General features: G+C 41.4%; 1 protein-coding gene across 3 annotated transcripts in view; it reads right to left on the bottom strand.

The window, feature by feature from the left end:
* Positions 1-21071, bottom strand: part of tnksa (tankyrase, TRF1-interacting ankyrin-related ADP-ribose polymerase a) — a 196269-nt gene that overhangs the window by 52015 nt on the left and 123183 nt on the right. For all 3 annotated transcript variants that reach the window (XR_011593293.1, XM_070880229.1, XM_070880222.1), the window contains 4 exons: positions 18832-18926; positions 7340-7406; positions 6654-6840; positions 5551-5672 (listed from right to left, as the gene is read on the bottom strand). Coding sequence is in view for 2 of the 3 variants with exons in the window: in XM_070880229.1 (XP_070736330.1) it covers positions 5551-5672; positions 6654-6840; positions 7340-7406; positions 18832-18926 (471 nt within the window). In the remaining variant the exon portion in view is untranslated. The remainder of the gene's footprint in view (positions 1-5550; positions 5673-6653; positions 6841-7339; positions 7407-18831; positions 18927-21071) is intronic.

Raw genomic sequence — 21071 nt, forward strand, 5'->3', positions numbered from 1 at the left:
GTATATTGAGGTTGAAATCTTTTTGAAGACAGAGGGATACTATATCTACTGCAGATATAATTTGTATTGATCTGCCAGGCCAAGACAATAATGTTTGGAAATACCATGCAAAATTGTTTTAGGTAGTTAACTTACAGAAAGCCTCGGGAAGAACCCTCCATGTGTTGATCCATGATTTGCGAGCTACTATTTAGAATCCAACTTACTCACTTATTTGTAAATAATTTCTTAGATTGGCAAAATCTTTTATCCTATCTACATAGGAAGCTAATACTTTGTACATACTGGCCAAAATCTCAGCACTGCAATTCTCTAAGATAAGTGCTACCAACACAAACACTGGTGAAGATTGAGATTCAGTCTTAAAACTGCCTAGTCCTAGTTGTGTAGCGTGTCAATCATTGGAGAATACAAACAAGTGTAACTGTATCAAATATGGCTGTGCTCAAACATTTCCCCCAGTATCTGCCCTTGATGAGCCAATTGATATTGTAGGTTAGGAGATCCAATAGCTAAGTCTTCCTGAGCCATTATTGTGGATGAATGTCATGGTCTCAGACTGAATCTCATGAATAATTCATGCTAATGTAAAATAGGATCAGTGGGGGGGAAGAGAGAAGAACAGGTCATTCCCTTGCCAAGAGATTTAACTGGCCACCTACAGCCTCTGCTGTCCAGACTCTCAGAATCGCACAGTAATTTCAGTAACCTCTCATTCGAGGAAGTAAGATTATGGTCTTTTCCAATCAACATGATACTAAAGTGAGGCTGAGTAACCTCAAAACGGAGAATCCACTTGCACAGGTAGACAGGCTCTCTACTGAGGGCATCTGTTATGAAGCTGTATATCCTGTGCAAGATGTTAGTCACAAAATGTCTAAGCAGCCTTATATGCTATTCTGTCCCATCAGCAGCAGCTAACAGAGATAGAGGTTTTGATTATGGTGCCGACTGGAAGACTTGTATTTATATAGCACCTTTAACGTAGTGAAACGTCCCAAGGCACTTTACAGGATTATTATGACATAAAACATTTTACACTGAGCCGCGCAAGGAGAAATTAGGGCAGGGGACCAAACGCTTGGTCAAAGAGATAGGTTTTAAGGAGCATCTTGAAGGAGGAAAGAGAGATAGAGAGGTGGAGAGGTTTAGGCAGGGAATTCCAGAGCTTAGGGCCTAAGCAACAGAAGGCACGGCCACCAATGGTTGAGCAATTATAATCAGGGATGCTCAAGAGGGTAGAATTAGAGGAGAGCAGACATCTCACGGGGGGGGGGGGGGGGGGGGGGGGAGATTACAAAGGTAGGGAGGGGCGAGACCATGGAGGGATTTAAAAATAAATATGAGAATTTTGAAATCGAGGTGTAGCTTAAGTGGGAGACAATGTGGGTGAGCGAGCACAGGGGTGATGGGAGAGTGGGACTTGGTGCGGGTTAGGACATAGGCAGCCAGGTTTTGGATCACCTCTAGTTTACGTAGGGTAGAATGTGGGAGGCCAGCCAGGAGTGCGTTGGAATAGTCATGTCTAGAGGTAACAAAGGCATGGATGAGGGCTTCAGCAGCGAATGAGCTGAGGCAAAGACGGAAACGGGCGATGTTACGGAGGTAGAAATAGGCAGTTTTCGTTAATCTGCGGATATGTGGTCAGAAGCTCAAATGAGAGTCGAATATGACACCAAGGTTGCAAACAATGTGGTTCAGCCTCAGACAGAAGTTGGGGAGAGGGATCGAGTCAGTGGCTAAGGAACAGAGTTTGTAGCAGGGACCGAAAGCAATTGCTTTGGTCTTCCCAATATTCAATTTGGAGAATATTTCTGCTCATCCAGAACTGGATACTGGACAAGCATCTTGACAATTTAGAGGCTGTGGAGGGGTCGAGAGCAGTGGTAGTGAGGTGGAGCTGGGTGTCATCAGCGTACTTGTGGAAACTGATGCTGTGTTTTCGGATGATGTCGCCAGGGGGCAACATATAGATGAGAAATAGGAGAGGGCCAAGGATAGATCTTAGGGGAACACCAGAGGTAACAATGCAGGGGCGGGAAGAGAAGCCGTTGCAGGTGGTTCTCTGTTATGATTAGATAGGTAAGAATGGGACCAGCCGAGTGCAGTCCCACCCAGCTGGACGATGGTGGAGAAGCATTGGAGAAGGTTAGAGTGGTCAACCGTGTCAAAGGCTGCAGACAAGTCAAGGAGGACGAGGAGCGATAGTTTGCCTGTGTCATGATGAGCGCCGTTTCGGTACGGTGGCAGGCGCGGAAACCAGATTGGAGGGATTCAAACATGGAATTGCAGGAAAGATGGCCACGGATTTGGGAGGCGACAACACGTTCAAGGACTTTGGAGATGAGGCGGTAGTTTGCAAGGACGGAGGGATTGAGGGTTGTTTTTTTTGAAAGGGTGATGATAGCAGATTTGAGGGAGATGGGAACAGTACCTGAGGAGAAAAAACTGTTAACAATGTCAGCTAACATGGGAGCCAGAAAAGGAAGTTGGATGGTCAGCAGTTTGGTGTGAATAGGGTCGAAGGAGCAGGAAGTGGGTCTCTTGGACAGGATGAGCTCGGAAAGGTCAGGAGGGGAGATCAGAGAGAAACTGGACAAAGATGCGAGGTCAGGGTTAGGGCAGGGGGGGATCTTTAGAGGAAGGAAGGGAAGAGGCAGAGGCAGCCGAATGGATGGTCTTAATCTTGGAGACAAAAGACAATGAGCTCCTCACACTTATTGTTAGAGGTGAAGGTGGAGATTGGGGAGAGAGGTTTAAAAAGATGGTTAGCAGTGGAGAATAGAAGCCAGGGTTTATCTTTACATTCCAGAATAATTCTGGATTAGTGAGCAATTTTGAGACACGAAAGCAGGACCCGATAATGCTTTATGTGGTCCAGCCAGATCTGGCGGTGAATGGCCAAACCAGTTGTCCGCCATATATGTTCAAGTCTGCGTCCCTTGGACTTAAGGGAGCGAAGTTCAGGACTATAACGGGGGAATGGCCAGGGTGAGACAGAGTAATTAGTTTCAACGGGGACTGGGGCATCAAAGGTGGTGGTGCGGGTGTGATTGAGCAGCTGCAGAAATGTCATGGTGAATGTCATGATAAAATTAAGGGAATGTGGCAGCGCAGACAGGAAGTTGGTGGAAGGAAAGAAAAAAGTATTGGTCAATGCTTCAGACTGGAGGGATGCAGAGGTCAGTTTCAGCACCATTGATAGAGACACAGATACACAAAAGGATTTGGACTTGGGTATGGGACATATGTACTGAAAAGGACTGCAAGCAACATCAGGAGGATAGAAGCATGTTAGCAGATTAGGCTGACAGATGTCAAATGGAATTTAATAGAGAGAAATGAAAGGTATCTTCGAGAAGAGAGAGAGAAACATAGAAAATAGGTGCAGGAGTAGGCCATTCAGCCCTTCGAGCCTGCACCACCATTCAATAAGATCATGGCTGATCATTCACTCAGTACCCCTTTCCTGCTTTCTCTCCATACCCCTTGATCCCTTTAGCTGTAAGGGCCATATCTAACTCCCTCTTGAATATATCCAATGAACTGGCATCAACAATTCTCTGCGGTAGGGAATTCCACAGGTTAACAACTCAGTGAAGAAGTTTCTTCTCATCTCAGTCCTAAATGGTCTACCCCTTATCCTTAGACTATGTCCCCTGGTTCTGGACTTCCCCAACATCGGGAACATTCTTCCTGCATCTAACCTGTCCAGTCCCGTCAGAATTTTATATGTTTCTATGAGATCCCCTCTCATCCTTCTAAATTCCAGTGAATACAGACCAAGTCGATCCAGTCTCTCCTCATATGTCAGTCCTGCCATCCCGGGAAACCTTCGCTGCACTCCCTCAATAGCAAGAACGTCCTTCCTCAGATTAGGAGACTAAAACTGAACACAATATTCCAGGTGAGGCCTCACTAAGGCCCTGTACAACTGCAGTAAGATCTCCCTGCTCCTAGCTATGAAGGCCAGCATACCATTTGCCTTCTTCATCGCCTGCTATACCTGCATGCCAACTTTCAATGACTGATGTACCATAACACCCAGGTCTCATTGCACTTCCCCTTTTCCTAATCTGCCACCATTCAGATAATATTCTGCCTTCATGTTTTTGCCACCAAAGTGGATAACCTCACATTTATCCATATTATACTTCATCTGCCATACATTTGCCCACTCACCTAACCTGTCCAAGTCACCCTGTTAAGTGTCCTCCTCACAGCTCACACCGCCACCCAGCTTAGTGTCGTCTGCAACTTGAAGATATTACATTCCATTCCTTCATTTAAATCATTAATGTATATTGTAAATAGCTGGGGTCCCAGCACTGAGCCCTGCGGCACTCCACTAGTCACTGCCTGCCATTCTGAAAAGGACCCATTTATCCCGACTCCCTGCTTTCTATCTGCCAGCCAGTTCTCTATCCATGTCAGTACATTACCCCCAATACCACGTGCTTTAATTTTGCATACCAATCTCTTGTGTGGGACCTTGTCAAAAGCCTTTTGAAAGCCCAAATACACCACATCCACTGATTCTCCCTTGTCCACTCTACCAGTTACATCCTCAAAAAATTCCAGAAGATTTGTCAAGCATGATTTCCCTTTCATAAATCCATGCTGACTTGGACCGATCCTGTCACTGCTTTCCAAATGCGCTGCTATTTCAGCTTTAATAATTGATTCCAACATTTTCCCCACTACTGATGTCAGGCTAACCGGTCTATAATTACCCGTTTTCTCTCTCCCTCCTTTCTTAAAAAGTATATATACTCTTAATAAGAATATATACACTAAATGGTAAAGCTCTAAAAGGAGCAAAGGAGCAGAGACTTGGAGGTTTAGATACACAAAATTTTAAAAATGGGAAGACAGGCCATAACAAAATATGAGATCATAGGTTTTATAAATTGTGACGGAGTAAAGAAGCAAATAGCTGATGCTAAATAAATACGAATCATTGGTTAGGCCACAGAATAGTGCCTAGTTTTGGGTGCCCCAACTTTAGGAAGGATGTTAAGTCCTTGGAGAGAGTGCACAAGAGATTTCCAAAATGATACAAGGCATGAGAGGCTTTAGTAATAAGAGGCTAGAGAAACTAGGCTCTTTACATTAGAGCAGAGTAGATTCAGAAGAAATTTGATATGAGTTCAAAATTATGTGGTGTTTTGATAAGAGAAATAGGGAGTTAATAACTCGCGGTCAACATCGAAAGAACATGGGAAGAATTTGTTTAAACACAGACTTTTGTTCGTACATTTCTGCCCTACCTGAAATAGTGGTGGAAGCAGAATCTGCAACAGCTTTTAAAAGGGAGATAGATCAATATTTGTGAAAAAAAACATTAAAAAATGGTATATGGAGAAAGGCAGGGGAATAGTACTGTGGACAGCTCTTTCAGATAAGCATGATGGGCTGAATAGGCTCTCTCTGTGCTTGAAATTCTACGAATGTGTGTGCAATCATGTTTATTTTTTTGAAGCCACTTAAAAATACAAATACTAAAATAGTTTTTCCGCAATAATGAAGCATAGGAGTTCAGATCATTACCAGTGGAGTTTCATGGGTCTGCGGATGCTTGAAATTTATAATCTCCAAAGCAAGACTCTTTTTCACTTTTGTCAAATCTGCTTCCTTGGCAGCTTGCAGTAATGAATGTCCTTTAAATTCATCTGTTTAGAAGAAAAAGCAATTTTCATTATTAATTATCCACAACTTTTCAAGTTGAAAACTACTCGATTATTTTTTTCTAATTACTTTTAATATGCAGTGCATGTACAGGGTGGAGAATGATCAATTTCTATAGGACTAGATGGCTGTGTAAAATTTCTGATATTACGGATTGGATTTTCTATCACATGATGGCTATAAATTGTGCATACTTAACTCACCTACCCAAAACAAAAGATAACAATGAGGCGTTTAAAAAATGTCAACACAGGTTTAGGAGCCATGGTACAAATAAATATAGCAGGAAAAACACAAAATTGTCCTTGTAACTAGAAAACATGTGATTGAAAACTTTGAGAATCTTTTAAGGACTAAAGCATTTAAAAATAGGAGCAAGACAAACTGGTGGCAATGGGATACATGTAATTTTAGATATAGAACAGGCAAGTTACTCTCAAGAAGGACAATAAACATCATTTAGTAAAAGTTTTTTGTGGCTTATGGCGTGCAGCTTTGATTACAGCAGCTAAATCCACTGATATATTTTCATTTCTTGGATGAATTAAATTTATCTTTGTAAATAGTATAAATGATAACAGTCAGCATGATCGGAATATCAAATGTTGTTGTGATCTCTGGAGTGAGAGGCGGAAGGGTTAGGGTAGAAGAAAATTGAAACAATTGGCTTAGCTGCTCAGTGAGGGGAGTTTTAAAATGCTTATGGAAACTCAAAGATCCCCTGAAATGATCCCCTAAATATACAGCTGGTTTTGTGCTCTTTCATAATTGCATTTCGTAATTAATTTTTCCTTCTTTCATCTCACCCCCTCCTAATCCACTGTACTCAAAATCACAAATACAAATGCAAATACTTTATGATCTGCTTGTGCCCAAGTTCATTTACTAGAATTTTAAATGCTGCAACTAGTTTAATATGCAAGAATGCTCACTGCATAAGTTCTCTGTGCAGTCCTGATACTTACAAGCAAGCCTCTCTTTTAACTCTGGAGTGGGAGCCATATCCATGGCACTCTTACCATGGCAGTTAACTAGAGTGGGGTCCGCACCATGGCTTAATAGAAGTGAACAGACTTCCACTCTGTTCTTAGATGCAGCTTCATGTAGTGGTGTGAATTGCCAGAGATCCATGGCATTTACACAGGCTCCATGCTAAAGGAAAAAACACAAAATTCTAACAACATCCATAACCCTTCACTATCGGAACTTGTAACCCAACACAGTTCTCTTTGTTTCGTGTCTTATCAGAACCGAAGACAATAAAATGTTAATAGTGCTGCTTAATATGTTCCCATAATTTACAAAACTCAGTAATGTGACGCTAGCTGCCTCTGATTCAGTTTAATCTAACTTTTGAAGTGTCCAACAATGTGAACTGTTGTAATCAGCTTTCCCAGTAAAACAAAAGCAAGCTCAGCTGTATTTCTTTACATTCAAATAGATCATTTTTAATTAGAGAACAGAAAATATATCCACTTTTCTTTCGCAAGTAGATCCCAGAACTGTATACACAAAGAATGAAAAGAGGATACACCTATTCCATTGCTTAATAAGTTAAACAAAAGCACAATATGAAGTTTTAAATATGGCAGTTCACAGGTAATTTTATATTTATGATTTGAAGTCGAAAAGTGAATATGGCTGGTCTTACCTTAAGCAGCAATTCAGTGACCTCATAATGGCCGTACGAACAAGCATTATGAAGAGGTACAAGGCCACTAAGGAGGGAAAACAGAGGTCAGTGAAATAATTTTACATAAAAAAATATAAATGAATGAATATTACCTAAAATGCCATTTTTATTCTCGAAAAGAAATCTTACTAATTTGCCCAAGGAAATTCAATTGTAGTACCTTCACTGAATCCCACATCCAATTTTTATCCTTATCCACTGTCTGCCAAGGTAGAAGCTCATAAAAGCTAATAACCCGCAAGTTTCTCATCCAGGTCACAGCTTATGTGAACCTGAACAGTCAGGACTGGTAGGCTAGTCAACCATTTAGGTAGGGTGGCAGACCCAACAAGATGCGGCCAATTCTCATTCCTTAACATTCCCCGCACATCTATATACATTTCAAACAGGGGGCACTGCATGACAATCTAAAGCTGGGACCCTGTCTCTGGCCCAGGATGTTAAGGCAAACTGTACCATCCTCATTGCTACGTTAAAATGTTTTCAAGTAAGTTAAACAAAGTGGAATCTGAGAGAAAAAGTTTGCGAGGGAAAAAAATTGCTGATCACAGGAATGTGGGAAGGGAGGACCTTGAGACAATCACTATCACTAGGGTGGTAGTGCTGGACAGGCTAATGGGACTCAAGGTGGACAAGTCCCCTGGTCCTGATGAAATGCATCCCAGGGTATTAAAAGAGATGACGGAAGTTATAGCAGATGCATTCGTTATAATCTACCAAAATTCTCTGGACTCTGGGGAGGTACTAGCAGATTGGAAAGCAGCTAATGTAACGCCTCTGTTTAAAAAAGGGGGCAGACAAAAGGCAGGTAACTATAGGCCGGTTAGTTTAACATCTGTAGTGGGGAAAATGCTTGAAGCTATCATTAAGGAAGAAATAGCGGGACATCGAGATAGGAATAGTGCAATCAAGCTGACGCAACATGGATTCATGAAGGGGAAATCATGTTTAACTAATTTACTGGAATTCTTTGAGGATATAACGAGCATGGCGGATAGAGGTATACCGATGGATGTGGTGTATTTAGATTTTCAAAAGGCATTCGATAAGATGCCACACAAAAGGTTACTGCAGAAGATAAAGGTACGTGGAGTCAGAGGAAATGTATATGAATAGAGAATTGGCTGGCGAACAGAAAGCAGAGAGTCGGGATAAATGGGTCCTTCTCGGGTTGGAAATCGGTGGTTAGTGGTGTGCCACAGGGATCGGTGCTGGGACCACAACTGTTTACAATATACATAGATGACCTGGAAGAGGGGACAGAGTGCAGTGTAACAAAATTTGCAGATGACACAAAGATTAGTGGGAAAGCGGGTTGTGCAGAGGACACAGAAAGGTTGCAAAGAGATTTAGATAGGTTAAGCGAATGAGCTAAGGTTTGGCAGATGGAATACAATGTCGGAAAGTGTGAGGTCATCCACCTTGGGGAAGAAAAACAGTAAAAGGGAATATTATTTGAATGGGGAGAAATTACAACATGCTGCGGTGCAGAGGGACCTGGGGGTCCTTAGGTGCAGCAGTTAATCAGGAAGGCAAATGGAATGTTGGCCTTCATTGCGAAAGGGATGGAGTACAAAAGCAGGGAGGTCCTGCTGCAACTGTATAGGGTATTGGTGAGGCCGCACCTGGAGTACTGCGTGCAGTTTTGGTCACCTTACTTAAGGAAGGATATACTAGCTTTGGAGGGGGTACAGAGACGATTCACGAGGCTGATTCTGGAGATGAGGGGGTTACCTTATGATGTACATTAATGATTTAGATGAGGGGATTAAATGTAGTATCTCCAAATTTGCGGATGACACTAAGTTGGGTGGCAGTGTGAGCTGCGAGGAGGATGCTGTGAGGCTGCAGAGCGACTTGGATAGGTTAGGTGAGTGGGCAAATGCATGGCAGATGAAGTATAATGTGGATAAATGTGAGGTTATCCACTTTGGTGGTAAAAACAGAGAGACAGACTATTATCTGAATGGTGACAGATTAGGAAAAGGGGAGGTGCAAAGAGACCTGGGTGTCATGGTACATCAGTCATTGAAGGCTGGCATGCAGGTGCAGCAGGCGGTTAAGAAAGCAAATGGCATGTTGGCCTTCATAGCAAGGGGATTTGAGTACAGGGGCAGGGAGGTGTTGCTACAGTTGTACAGGGCATTGGTGAGGCCACACCTGGAGTATTGTGTACAGTTTTGGTCTCCTAACCTGAGGAAGGACATTCTTGCTATTCAGGAGTGCAGCAAAGGTTCACCAGACTGATTCCCGGGATGGCGGGACTGACCTATCAAGAAAGACTGGATCAACTGGGCTTGTATTCACTGGAGTTCAGAAGAATGAGAGGGGACCTCATAGAAACATTTAAAATCCTGACGGGGTTAGACAGGTTAGATGCAGGAAGAATGTTCCCAATGTTGGGGAAGTCCAGAACCAGAGGTCACAGTCTAAGGATAAGGGGTAAGCCATTTAGGACCGAGATGCGGAGGAACTTCTTCACCCAGAGAGTGGTGAACCTGTGGAATTCTCTCCCACAGAAAGTTGTTGAGGCCAATTCACTAAATATATTCAAAAAGGAGTTAGATGAGGTCCTTACTACTAGGGGGATCAAGGGGTATGGCGAGAAAGCAGGAATGGGGTACTGAAGTTGAATGTTCAGCCATGAACTCATTGAATGGCGGTGCAGGCTAGAAGGGCCGAATGGCCTACTCCTGCACCTATTTTCTATGTTTCTATGTTTCTATGATAGATTGAGTAGACTGGGTCTTTACTCGTTGGGAGTTCAGAAGGATGAGGGGTAATCTTATAGAAACATTTTAAATAATGAAAGGGATAGACAAGATAGAGGCAGAGAGGTTGTTTCCACTGGTCGGGGAGACTAGAACTAGGGGGCACAGCCTCAAAATATGGGGGAGCCAATTTAAAACCGACTTGAGAAGGAATTTCTTCTCCCAGGGGGTTGTGAATCTGTGGAATTCTCTGCCCAAGGAAGCAGTTGAGGCTAGTTCATTGAATGTATTCAAGTCACAGATAGATACATTTTTAACCAATAAGGGAATTAAGGGTTATGGGGAGCGGGCGGGTAAGAGGAGCTGAGTCCACGGCCAGATCAGCCATGATCTTGTTGAATAGCGGAGCAGGTTCGAGGGGCTAGATGGCCAACTCCTGTTCCTAATTCTTATGTTCTTATGTTCTTATATCCAGGGCAACACTAAAGGTTTTTACAAATATATTAAGAGAGGGTGGCTAAGAATACTGTGTACCCCTAATGACAGACGCAGGTGATACTGTAATTGGAAATCAGGAAATAGCAGATTTACTACATAGCTACTTGGTATCAGTTTTCACAATAGAGGATCACAATAAAATACCAGATATAAGGAAATCTAAAAATTAATCAAGGGGTGGAACTAACTAGATGCAATACAAGTAAAAAACAGGGTGACGAAGAAACTAATGAGATTAAAGATTAGCAAATCTCCAGGATCCGATAGTTACCACCCCAGAGCATTAAAAGTAGGTGAGGAAATTGTTTCTGCATTAGTCATGATCTTCCAAAATTCTCTCGATTCAGGAATTAGCTCCTTGGATTGGATAATTGCCAACGTCACTCCACGATTTAAGGGTAGGAGAGATAAACTCGGGAAATTTTAGGTTTATTAGTCGAACGTCAGTTGTGGGGAAGTTATGAGAATCAATTATTAGTGATAGAGTGATTGAGCATTTGGACAAATATGAACTGATCAGAGATCCAGCATGGATTTATAAAGGGCAAGTCATGTCTAATGAACCTCGTTAAATATTTTGAGGAGGTGACTAACGTGGTAGATAAGTGAGTGTCTATGGATGTTATTTATATGGACATCCAGATAACATTCAACAAGGTTCCATGTAAGAGACTCAACAAAAAATGAGCGTGCATAGAATTGGAGGCAACCTATTGACTTGGATGGAGAATTGGTTGGGGAGTAGGAAACAGAGACTAGAGATAAGGGATTATGTACTCAAATTGGCAGGATGTGATTAGCGGTGTCCGCCAGGGATCTGTATCGGGGTATAGTCTTTCACTATATTTATAAATTACTTGGATGAAAGAAAAGAGTGGTGTATATCTAAGTTTGCTGACAACACTAAGTTAGGCAGCACAGTAGTGTAGATCGGAGCAGAAAGTTGCAAACGAACATTGAAAGACGAAGCGAGTGAGTAAAACTGTGCAGATGGAATTCAATGTGGGAAAGTGTGAGATCATCCACTCTGGATCCAAAAATGATAGATCAGAGTATTTTCTAACTGGCGAGTTGGGATCCAAGTACACAAATCACTAAAAGCTGGGTGGGTACAAAAATAATTTAAAATGCTGATAGAAAATTGGCCTTTATCTTAAGAGGGCTGGAATATAAAGGAGTGGAAATTATGTTACAGCTGTATAGAGCTCTGGTTGGATCCCATCTGGAGTACTGCAATCAGTTCTGGGCACTGCACCTCAGGAAGGATAGATGGCCTTGTAGGGGGTGTAGCACAAATTCACTAGAATGATATCGGGGCTAAAAGGGTTACATTATGAGGGCTAGATTGCATAGATTAGGCTTGTATTTCCTTGAATATAGAAGATTAATGGGGGATATAACAGGTGTTTTAAGATGATTAAAGGATGTGATAGGGTAGATAGACAGAAACTATTTCCTCTGGTGGGGGACACCAGAACAAGGGAGCATATCTTTAAAATTAGAGTTACGCTGTTCAAGGCTGATGCCAGAAAACACTCCTTCACAAAAAGGGCAGTGGAAATCTGGAAGTGTCTCCACAAAACACTGTTGAAGCGAGTTCAATTGCAAGTTTCAAAACGGAGATCGATACATTTTTGTTAAGCATGGGTATTAAGCGTTACGGAATCAAGGTGGGTTGATGGAGTTAAGATACGGATCAACCATGATCTAATTCAGGAGTTCCTAAATTATGATATGTGTACCCCTGGGGACATCTCTGGGGAATACAAGAGAGAAATTGTCTAATGGTGGATTTTATTTATTAATCATTTTATTTCTTTATTGCATTTTTATAATGGGCTACTCAGGCAAAGCTTTAAAACTCTGTGGGAATTTGTTAAATAAAGTAGCGAATTTATTTCAAAATGTACCAATGAGAACACAGATACACAGAGATGATGGCGTACAGAGCCCTCGCCTCCAATCACCGTACACTACAGCATGGTTTCAGTTGCCCAGCAACTATCCAGTCTAATTGAGCTCAGAACTAGGTTGTCTTTTTTTTCGGCTATAAGTCACACTATAACTGTATTTATCAGGAATAACAGTGAAAAATGGCTAAAGACAGCTAGTGTTAAGAAAAACACAAAAAGCATCAGTGATGAGAAGCAAAGTAATTAAATTTGTCATGCCAGCATCAGTGCACTTGCTGAAATCATTGGTGAGATGACGATTACTGACTCAACATGCAAATCTCAGCTTATGAAGCGAAACAATGGGCTCAAGTTTCGGACCCCCGCTAGAGCAGCGCACATCAGAGAGGCCTGCCTAATTTGTAGAAGAGAAATGGCACCGAATACTTACCTCGCAATTCTCCAATATCTGTAGGCCTGTTTCCAGGTTGGCGCGGAGCAGCAGGAGCTGCTGGGGGCGGAGCTACAGCCCTGCGCCAAAAACAGTGCCGGCAGCTGCGCGCGTGCGCAGTAGCTCCTGGCCCTCCCCGTCTCCGGGCGACGATACTATCCCTGGCTGAAGGGACGTCGCTCCTATCCCGGGCCGAGTGGCCTGACTGCCCTTACCTCTTCCGTGGGGGCCCGCCCAAGTCCTGGCCGGCGGTCCGGCGTATCCTGGGGGTGGGCCCCGCCCGAAGTCCTCGGTGGGCCCCGCCCAAAGTCCTGGTCGGCGGTCCGGCGTCGGCTGGGGACGGGCCCCGCCCGAAGTCCTCGGCAACGACGGCGGGGCCCGCCCGAAGTCCTGGTCAGTGGTCCGGCGTCTGTTGGGGGCGGGCCCTGCCCGGAGGCCTTGGCATTGGTGGCGGGGCCCACCCGATGTCCTGGTCAGCGGTCCGTCGTCTGCTGGGGGCGGGCCCCGCCTGAAGTCCTGGTCGGCGGCAGGGCCTGCCCGTAGTCCCCGTCAGCAGCGGGGCCCGCCCGACCGGCAGCAGGGGGGCCCGTCCCAGCAGGCTGTTGGAGGGTTCCCATGCTGCAGTAGGCGAGTAGAAACTTTACATTTTTTATTTGATTGATTTATTGGTTGATTTATTGATTTATTTATCATTTATTATTGATGATGGCTCTTTATTTGTAAAAGTGAAGTGTTTAATACTTGTAAACTCCCCCCCCCCCACCCCCCGCCAAATCTCTCGTTCCCTACGCCTAATTTATAAAGTGTAGGCAAGGTTTTTCTGAACGTACAAAAATCTACACTTACTCCATTCCGAGTTCGATTGGAGTAAGTTTTCGCTGCTAAACTTGCAAAACAGGCGTAATTGGCTGGTAACGCCTCCTTTTGAAAAAAAATTTGTTCTAAAACAAATCTATTCTAACTCACTAGAATTGGAGAAAACTAAATGCCGAGAATTGCAATTTCTAAGATACTCCATTCTAAACTAGTTGCTCCAAAAAAATAGGAACAACTTGAGCCGAAACTTGAGCCCATTGACACTAGTCACAAAATAGGATCTATAACAAAGAGACCTAAATATAATGAAAGGTACATCGAAATGGGATTTACTTGGACTGGAGAGGTACGCAGGCAGTTGGTCGATCTGGATAGGGGTATGCAATAAGTAAAGTTTGGGAACCTCTGATCTAATTAAATGACGGAACAGGCTCAAGGGGTTGAATGGCCTACCCCTGTTGCTATGTTCCTATAACCACAAATGGACACATTGGTGAATGTCAGTTTAAAAGAATGTACGTAGAATTGATAGCAAACAAGACGAATGTTTTTTTTGAAAAAGGTATTATAAACTGGGAAATTGCACATATTGCACAACCCAAGGCTACAAACAATTTCACTAAGACACATTTGAGGGGAATGTTGTTGAGACATTTCATTAATATGGAAGGTAGTAACACGAATAGCTATTATTACACATCATTTCTCACCCCCGACAATGCCTTTAACAGATTAGCTTAAGTTTACTTCTCAGTGATCAATTTATGGAGGGCTTGATAGCTTACTCCAAAAGGCACATTTTAATAGAGTATGTCTAAACAATTTAATAGAATAATAAGGCATTTAACCTATTGATCAGGTCCCCTGGAATGATGCTCAAATTACTTCTATTTACTGTTTCCCTGCTAACCTCACCCCCGCACAATTTAAATTTTGTATTCTTAATTGCTCGAAATAGTATGTGAAGGCTTAAAAACTTCTTAAAGGAAAGATACTGAACTTAAAGACCACACATTCTGAAGTTGGTTTCATAAGATAAAAATTGTTGGAGAAAACACAATAATGAAGCTAATGTGTTAATTGGGTCAAATGCCTCAGATTTCACATGGCATGGAAAATATCAACAGCTTGCAAATGTCCAACAGCACTTCAGAGATGTAATCAAAAAATGGATGCTGAAATCTTTGCCAGTGGTGGGTTTTAAGAAGGATTTTATAGCGTGAAAGGGAGGTGGAGAAGAGGGTTTAGGGATGAATTTGTAGTGTGGGGCCTCAATGGCTGAAGGTATGATCAATGGTGGGGGATGGCTCGAGGACTTGTTGTTACAACAACTTGTATTTATATAGTAAAACATCACAAGCGCTATAAAAAAGATATTACGTCTGATGAAAGAGGTAGGTTTTAAGGAGTGTCTTAAAAGAGGAAAGAGAAGTAGGGGGCGGAGAGGTTCAAGCTGGGAATTCCAGAGCTTCGGGCCTTGGAAGCTAAATGCACGGCCAACAATGGGGGAGCAATTAAAATTAGGGAATGCTCAAGAGGCCAAAATTAGAGGAGCGCAGATATCTCAGAGGGTTGCGGGAAATGTTCCCGTTAAGCTGGAGCTCTCACGCAGCCAGCGGACCGGCTTTTAAACAGAAGAAAACTGAGCATGCACAGGAACTTGAATGGGCATTAAAGGGTCGCGCACTCCCAAAAAAAGTGGACGTTGGTTGTGGGGCTAGAGGACATTACAAAAGGTAAGAAAGGGCCAGATTGCGAATGGGTTTAAATACAAGGATGCAAATATTAAATTTCAAATTGAGGAACTTGAACCAATGTAGATCAGTGAGGACAGGAGTGAACGGGGTTGATGCGAGATGGCCAATGGAGTTTTGGATGAGTTGGAAGTTTAAATATTGTGGAGGATGGGAGACTGGTCAGGAGTGCATTGGATTACTCAAGTCTGGCATGAATGTGATGTTCAGCAGTAGATGGGCTGAGGTAGGGGTGGATGTTGGTGATGAGGTGGAGGTGGAAATAGGAGGTCTTTGTGATGGAGAGGATAAGGGGTCAGAAGCCTAGCTCAGGGTCAAAGAAGACATCTGGTTCATCGTAAGAGAGTAACTAGGGAGCGCAGATGGAATTAGTGACAAGGGGATGGAGCAAGTGCCGAATATGATGGCTTCGGTCTTACCAATGTTTAGCTAGAAGAATCTGTGGCACATCCAAGATTGGATATCAGAAAAGCAATCTTATTGCACTAATCCAACCTTAGCACAAAAGAGACTTGCATTTATATAGCACCTTTCATGACCTCAGAATGTCAACAGCCAATGAAATACTTTTGAAATGTAGTCACTGTTGTAATGTAGGAAACACGGCAGTCAACTTGCGCACAGCAATGTGATAATGACCAAATAAATATTGGCCTGGACACCAGGATTAACTCCTGTTCTTTTTCAAAATAGTACAATGGAATCTTTTACATTCACCATTTACCCACCTTTGTTTCATATCCCTTGATAACCAACAACAATCTACTCATCCAAGTCTTTAAAAGTTGAAAATTTCAATTATCCCAGCATCCACTGATAGGAGAGTCTGTGACCATCACCAATTTTGAACGTGCATTTTTTAAACTAAGGCTTTTGCAGAATTATAGAATCCACGAAAATGTTAACCAGGAGACAAATGTGTCAGATTCTCCAGTAAGACCCACATTTAAATTGTAAATGACCTGCTTCAAAGTGGTCCTTTTGCTCTGCATTTGATCATTGGTTTTCTTGAATAAACCATATACCCATCAATTCAGTTCACTGGAAACATGTTAAAAGACTTACATTTATATAGCGTCTTTCACGACGCCTCAAAGTGCTTTCTTTACAGCTAATAAATTCCTTTTCAGTGTAGTCATTGTTATAATGTAGGAAACATGGCAGCCAATTTGCACACAACAAGGTCCCTCAAACAGCAATGAGTAAATGAGTAGATAATCTATTTTAGTGACAAAAACTGAAAATGCTGGAAACACAGGCTAGGCAGCATCCATGGAGAAACAGTTAACGCTTCAGATCTGAGACCCCTTTCGTCAGAATTGGAAGTTAGAGATGTAACAGATTTTAAGCAGGTGCCGAAGCACCTATTTTAGTGATGTTGGTTGAGGGATAAATATTGGCCAGGACACAAGAGGGAATTCTCCTGCACTTTGAATAGTATCATAGGATCTTTTACATCCACCCGAGAGGGCAGGTGGGGCCTCAGTTTAAAATCTCATTCGAAAAACAGTACCTTACAGTGCAGCACTCCCTCAGTACTAGAATTTCAGCCTAGATTATATGCTCAAGTTTCCGTAGTAGGACTTCAACCCACAATCTGCTGACTCAGAGGCTCCCACTGAACCAAGGCTGAAACCTAGGTGTTTTAGGTTTATCTAGACTTATATTTTATTGAAGACTTTAAATTGTTGTTTACTTTTGTGGCTGAGACTACTTCAGCTTAAAGTTTCTTACTAAATCACCTGAAACTAATGATAAAAATTGTAAAACCTTAAAATTTAAACCATACAAATTAAATACAAGTCCTACAATTACTTCGACAAATTGAAACACTTGTGCATTGATTACCACTCAGTGGTTTAAATAAATCAGTGCCTGAACACATTTATCAGCCTTTGAAAATAAAAATGAGGTCACAAAATTAGCTAAAGCAAGAGAACACACATAGCTGCCAGAGTACTTCATTTCAGTGCTTTACATTTACACACTTCCTGAAAAAAAATGTTCTTACACATAACAGGACACTGACTAATTATTCTTATTTCAGTGATGAACAGAAAGCAAGAAGAGTTCTTGACTGCTTTAAGAGTAGAATGAAAGCCCCTACACCTGTGGGATAATGGCTTGAGACACTCATTTGATACCAGAAGTTGCACGAGCAGACAAATCGACTACCTTATGGCCCACTCTAGACCATAGACACTGTATGCAAGACAAATAACAGGTCTGTTCAGTCTAAAGTGATTGGAGGCCAATTAATGCTTTGATAGATTTGCTTACCTTATATACGTCAATAAGTTCGTTTGGGCTCTGCAAAATTAGTCTCATTTTCTGTGTTTCATATTCTATTAGAGGGATGTTTAAGCTTTTTCTCTGTGTGCCACATTGGATGTATACTAAGTTCAAATCTATTTTCCCATTAATCTGATTTAAGCTTAGCACTCAAGTGCATTTTCTTTTGTAGACATAAAAGTACCCTAACCAGTTTCAAAGTAGTACTTCAATTATGCACCAGACAGAAAATTTGTTACAGTACTTTACTGTTAGATATTTTATATACAGATTAAACTTTTAAAATGTCTCAATTTTTCTCTCGATGCAGGTCAGACATCAATGCTTGCCTAAGTGTTAACTTTTGGGCAGCTGGTACAGCAGAGTTTCTCATTTTCAGTAGAGCAGCAGAGATTGGTAGGACAATTATACCAAGTATTTCATTCCCTCACCCCAGAAAACTGCACTAGGAAGGCAGCCTCAGTCAGCAAGTGAACCATGTTGTGGTGAGTCTTAGACTTTAAAGTGAAATTTAAAATAAGTTACAACAAAGAAAGGAATGTGACCCTTATGTAATTTGGGTTTGTGGAAAGATGGTAAGGCCATCTGTGACGAGTCACTGGACAGTGTGTTTACACTCTGGGCTGCACTGCTGTACGTTTACGTTTAACATATTGCTGCTATAGTCTGCAGAAAAATGTGGGCAAGTAAAATGTATTCTTAAAAAAAAATTTTGAGCTTGAGAGCAAACATTTTTTTTTTTTTTTTTTTTAAACAGTACAAAGATTAATCCAAGGTCATGTATTACAATGTACTTGACCTTATATTAATAGTTACCTTCCCCAGCAGTTCTAGCTATTTAATTACCAAACAATCCCACGTAAAGTGCTGCTCCAAGGAGCCATGCATTTCAGCAACTAGCAAAAATAGCAAGATTCTCCTGGGTTAACATCTTCTATGAAGTTATTAGTCGATGGCCTTTGATGGCTCTGAAATGCATTCAGAGCCAAGGAGATATATAACTTAAGCACCACATTAAATTCAGTCCTTAACTCACCCTTTGTCCTTGGCGTGTACATCGGCTCCGTGCTGGAGAAGGAGTTGAACAATCCGGACACGATTGTAACCGGCTGCCAGATGAAGAGGGGTAGACTGGAAGCAACAACCAACAATTTTGGAAATAATTAGCATAAACAAAACTTATTTTTGACCAAAAGCAGCACTATTAACCTAAATAGGCTAAAATAATCTTTACTTCTACAAATAGCTCCTAATAGGCATTAATAGTTTTGCATTCACAAAACCATTGCGTATAATCCTGTGGGTCGAGCAGTATTCAATACTTCAATCTTCAATAGGTTCAGTTCAGTCGTTCCCTTCCAATGCAGCTTTATAGTCAACACGCATTGATACTGGATATTTACAACACTACAAAAGTGGGAAATCCTATGTTGAAAGTCACAGAAAATCCATAGGGAGAGATTTTCATTTTCGGCACCTGGTCAGTAATCTGCTGGAACAGTTCGCTCGCCCGATATTGAACTTTCCCGATTCGCATTCTATTGAAAATCAGGCAGGTTCTACATTGGTTGGGCAATCCACTGCAGCAGATTAATGGCAGGCACTGAAGACGAAAATCTACCCTATATGTGCATTAACAATATGTGCATGACATGTTGTTAATAGTTATGGTTAGAGTATTAGGATTGAAAATGGGAAAAAGTGATTTAAAAAAAGATAGCCTGAGGTGTTCAGTAATTTTGATATTTAAACTTGTCTGTTGAGTAACTACTTTTACATTTACACGATCTGCAATTGGTTCCACTGAAGCAAAATAAATCATGAAATTGATATTTTCTGCCTTGTAATTAAGATAACAGCATTAGCCATAATTACAATCTCGAAAGAACATTATATTCCACAATGTTTTATCCCCAGGAGTCATGTTTTAATCAGAAATGTTTTATTCCATTAACAAAGTCCTTTTTCAAACCAAGCATGGCCATATACACATGGAAACATTGAGCTTGAAATAGATATTGGTCACCTAGACCAAGATCAGTACAATAATAATGGTTGCACTACTAGTTTAACGGAACGGCAACTGCAAAGCAGCAACTTTTGCCGTTACTTAATCTGCAAATTCAACCTTTAAGAGACAAACATACCATGGAAAGAAACTGTTGACAATGGCTCTCATCTAATAAATCTGTTTCAAGTGGTCAACACCTAACTTGTACAGTCTAGATTTAAAATGGCAAAGTAAATTGATTAACCTTCCCTTGATTGAAATACGCTAACCTTAAAAGTTTATCTTTGATGAGAATGGTAATGTAACTCAAAAATGAACCCACTGCAAAATAAGGGAAAAATATTGCAGCCTTGCTCCAGTAGATTTTGTTTTAGAAAAAAAGTGTTTGGTGTCTTACAGATCCAAAACTTCAAGATTTCTGCAGAACCAATCATAAAAACTATCACTTTTGTATCATTCCTTTCACTGCAATCTCCTTTCTTGCTGTGATGAAGAATCAACAATTATTTTTTTCTAAACTATCAATCTACTGGTGATTTAAACCGCTGAAGAATGTTTAGCTTGCACTTGGTCAAGAAAATCATTTTATAAAATTATGTTTCTCAAAAAAGATTGGATTTCATATAAAAATGGTGCAAAAATTAGATAGAGCAGTGATCTGGTTATGAAGAGTGCTGAAAACTAAGGCTAGCATTTTTGGATTTCAATGGAGACAGTCAATAAGTATCCACTGCACAGCACATCTGGAACCATGCAGCATGGGCTACCATTTACATCAATTGACAGGCTTGGCCTCAAGTGTCTATACTGGTTGGCTCATGGGATTAGAAGACAAAGATTTTGATAAAGATTAAATGACTCTGGTAAATCCCATACTCTGGCTTAATTTTAAAAACTGCATTTATTTAATTTTTAGTATTAAATGTTTTTGGTATACAATTTTTCGGATAAAATCGAGAACTCCGGTGTATATTAGTTATTGATCGTCCCGAAAACATGACAAACTCAGGAGATTAAATGAAATTACAAAGCACAGAATATCTTTAAAATACAATTTAGAAAGGTGAGTTGTTTTATTCTGGTAAGATTCTTTTGCAGTAAGATTTCAAATATCATGCATCACTGTTTCTCTACTGCTGGCACCCACCATCACTTTCCTTTATCCACAAGGCAGCAACAGGCTGCGTTGTAGACAGCTGCACATTTGCTTCATGATCGGTTTACTGGACAATTCTGCATGGTCCAGCAGCAACCCAGTCGGGAAC

Source organism: Pristiophorus japonicus, chromosome 1 (genome assembly GCF_044704955.1).
Source record: "Pristiophorus japonicus isolate sPriJap1 chromosome 1, sPriJap1.hap1, whole genome shotgun sequence".
In the NCBI taxonomy this organism is placed as follows: Eukaryota; Metazoa; Chordata; class Chondrichthyes; family Pristiophoridae; genus Pristiophorus; species Pristiophorus japonicus.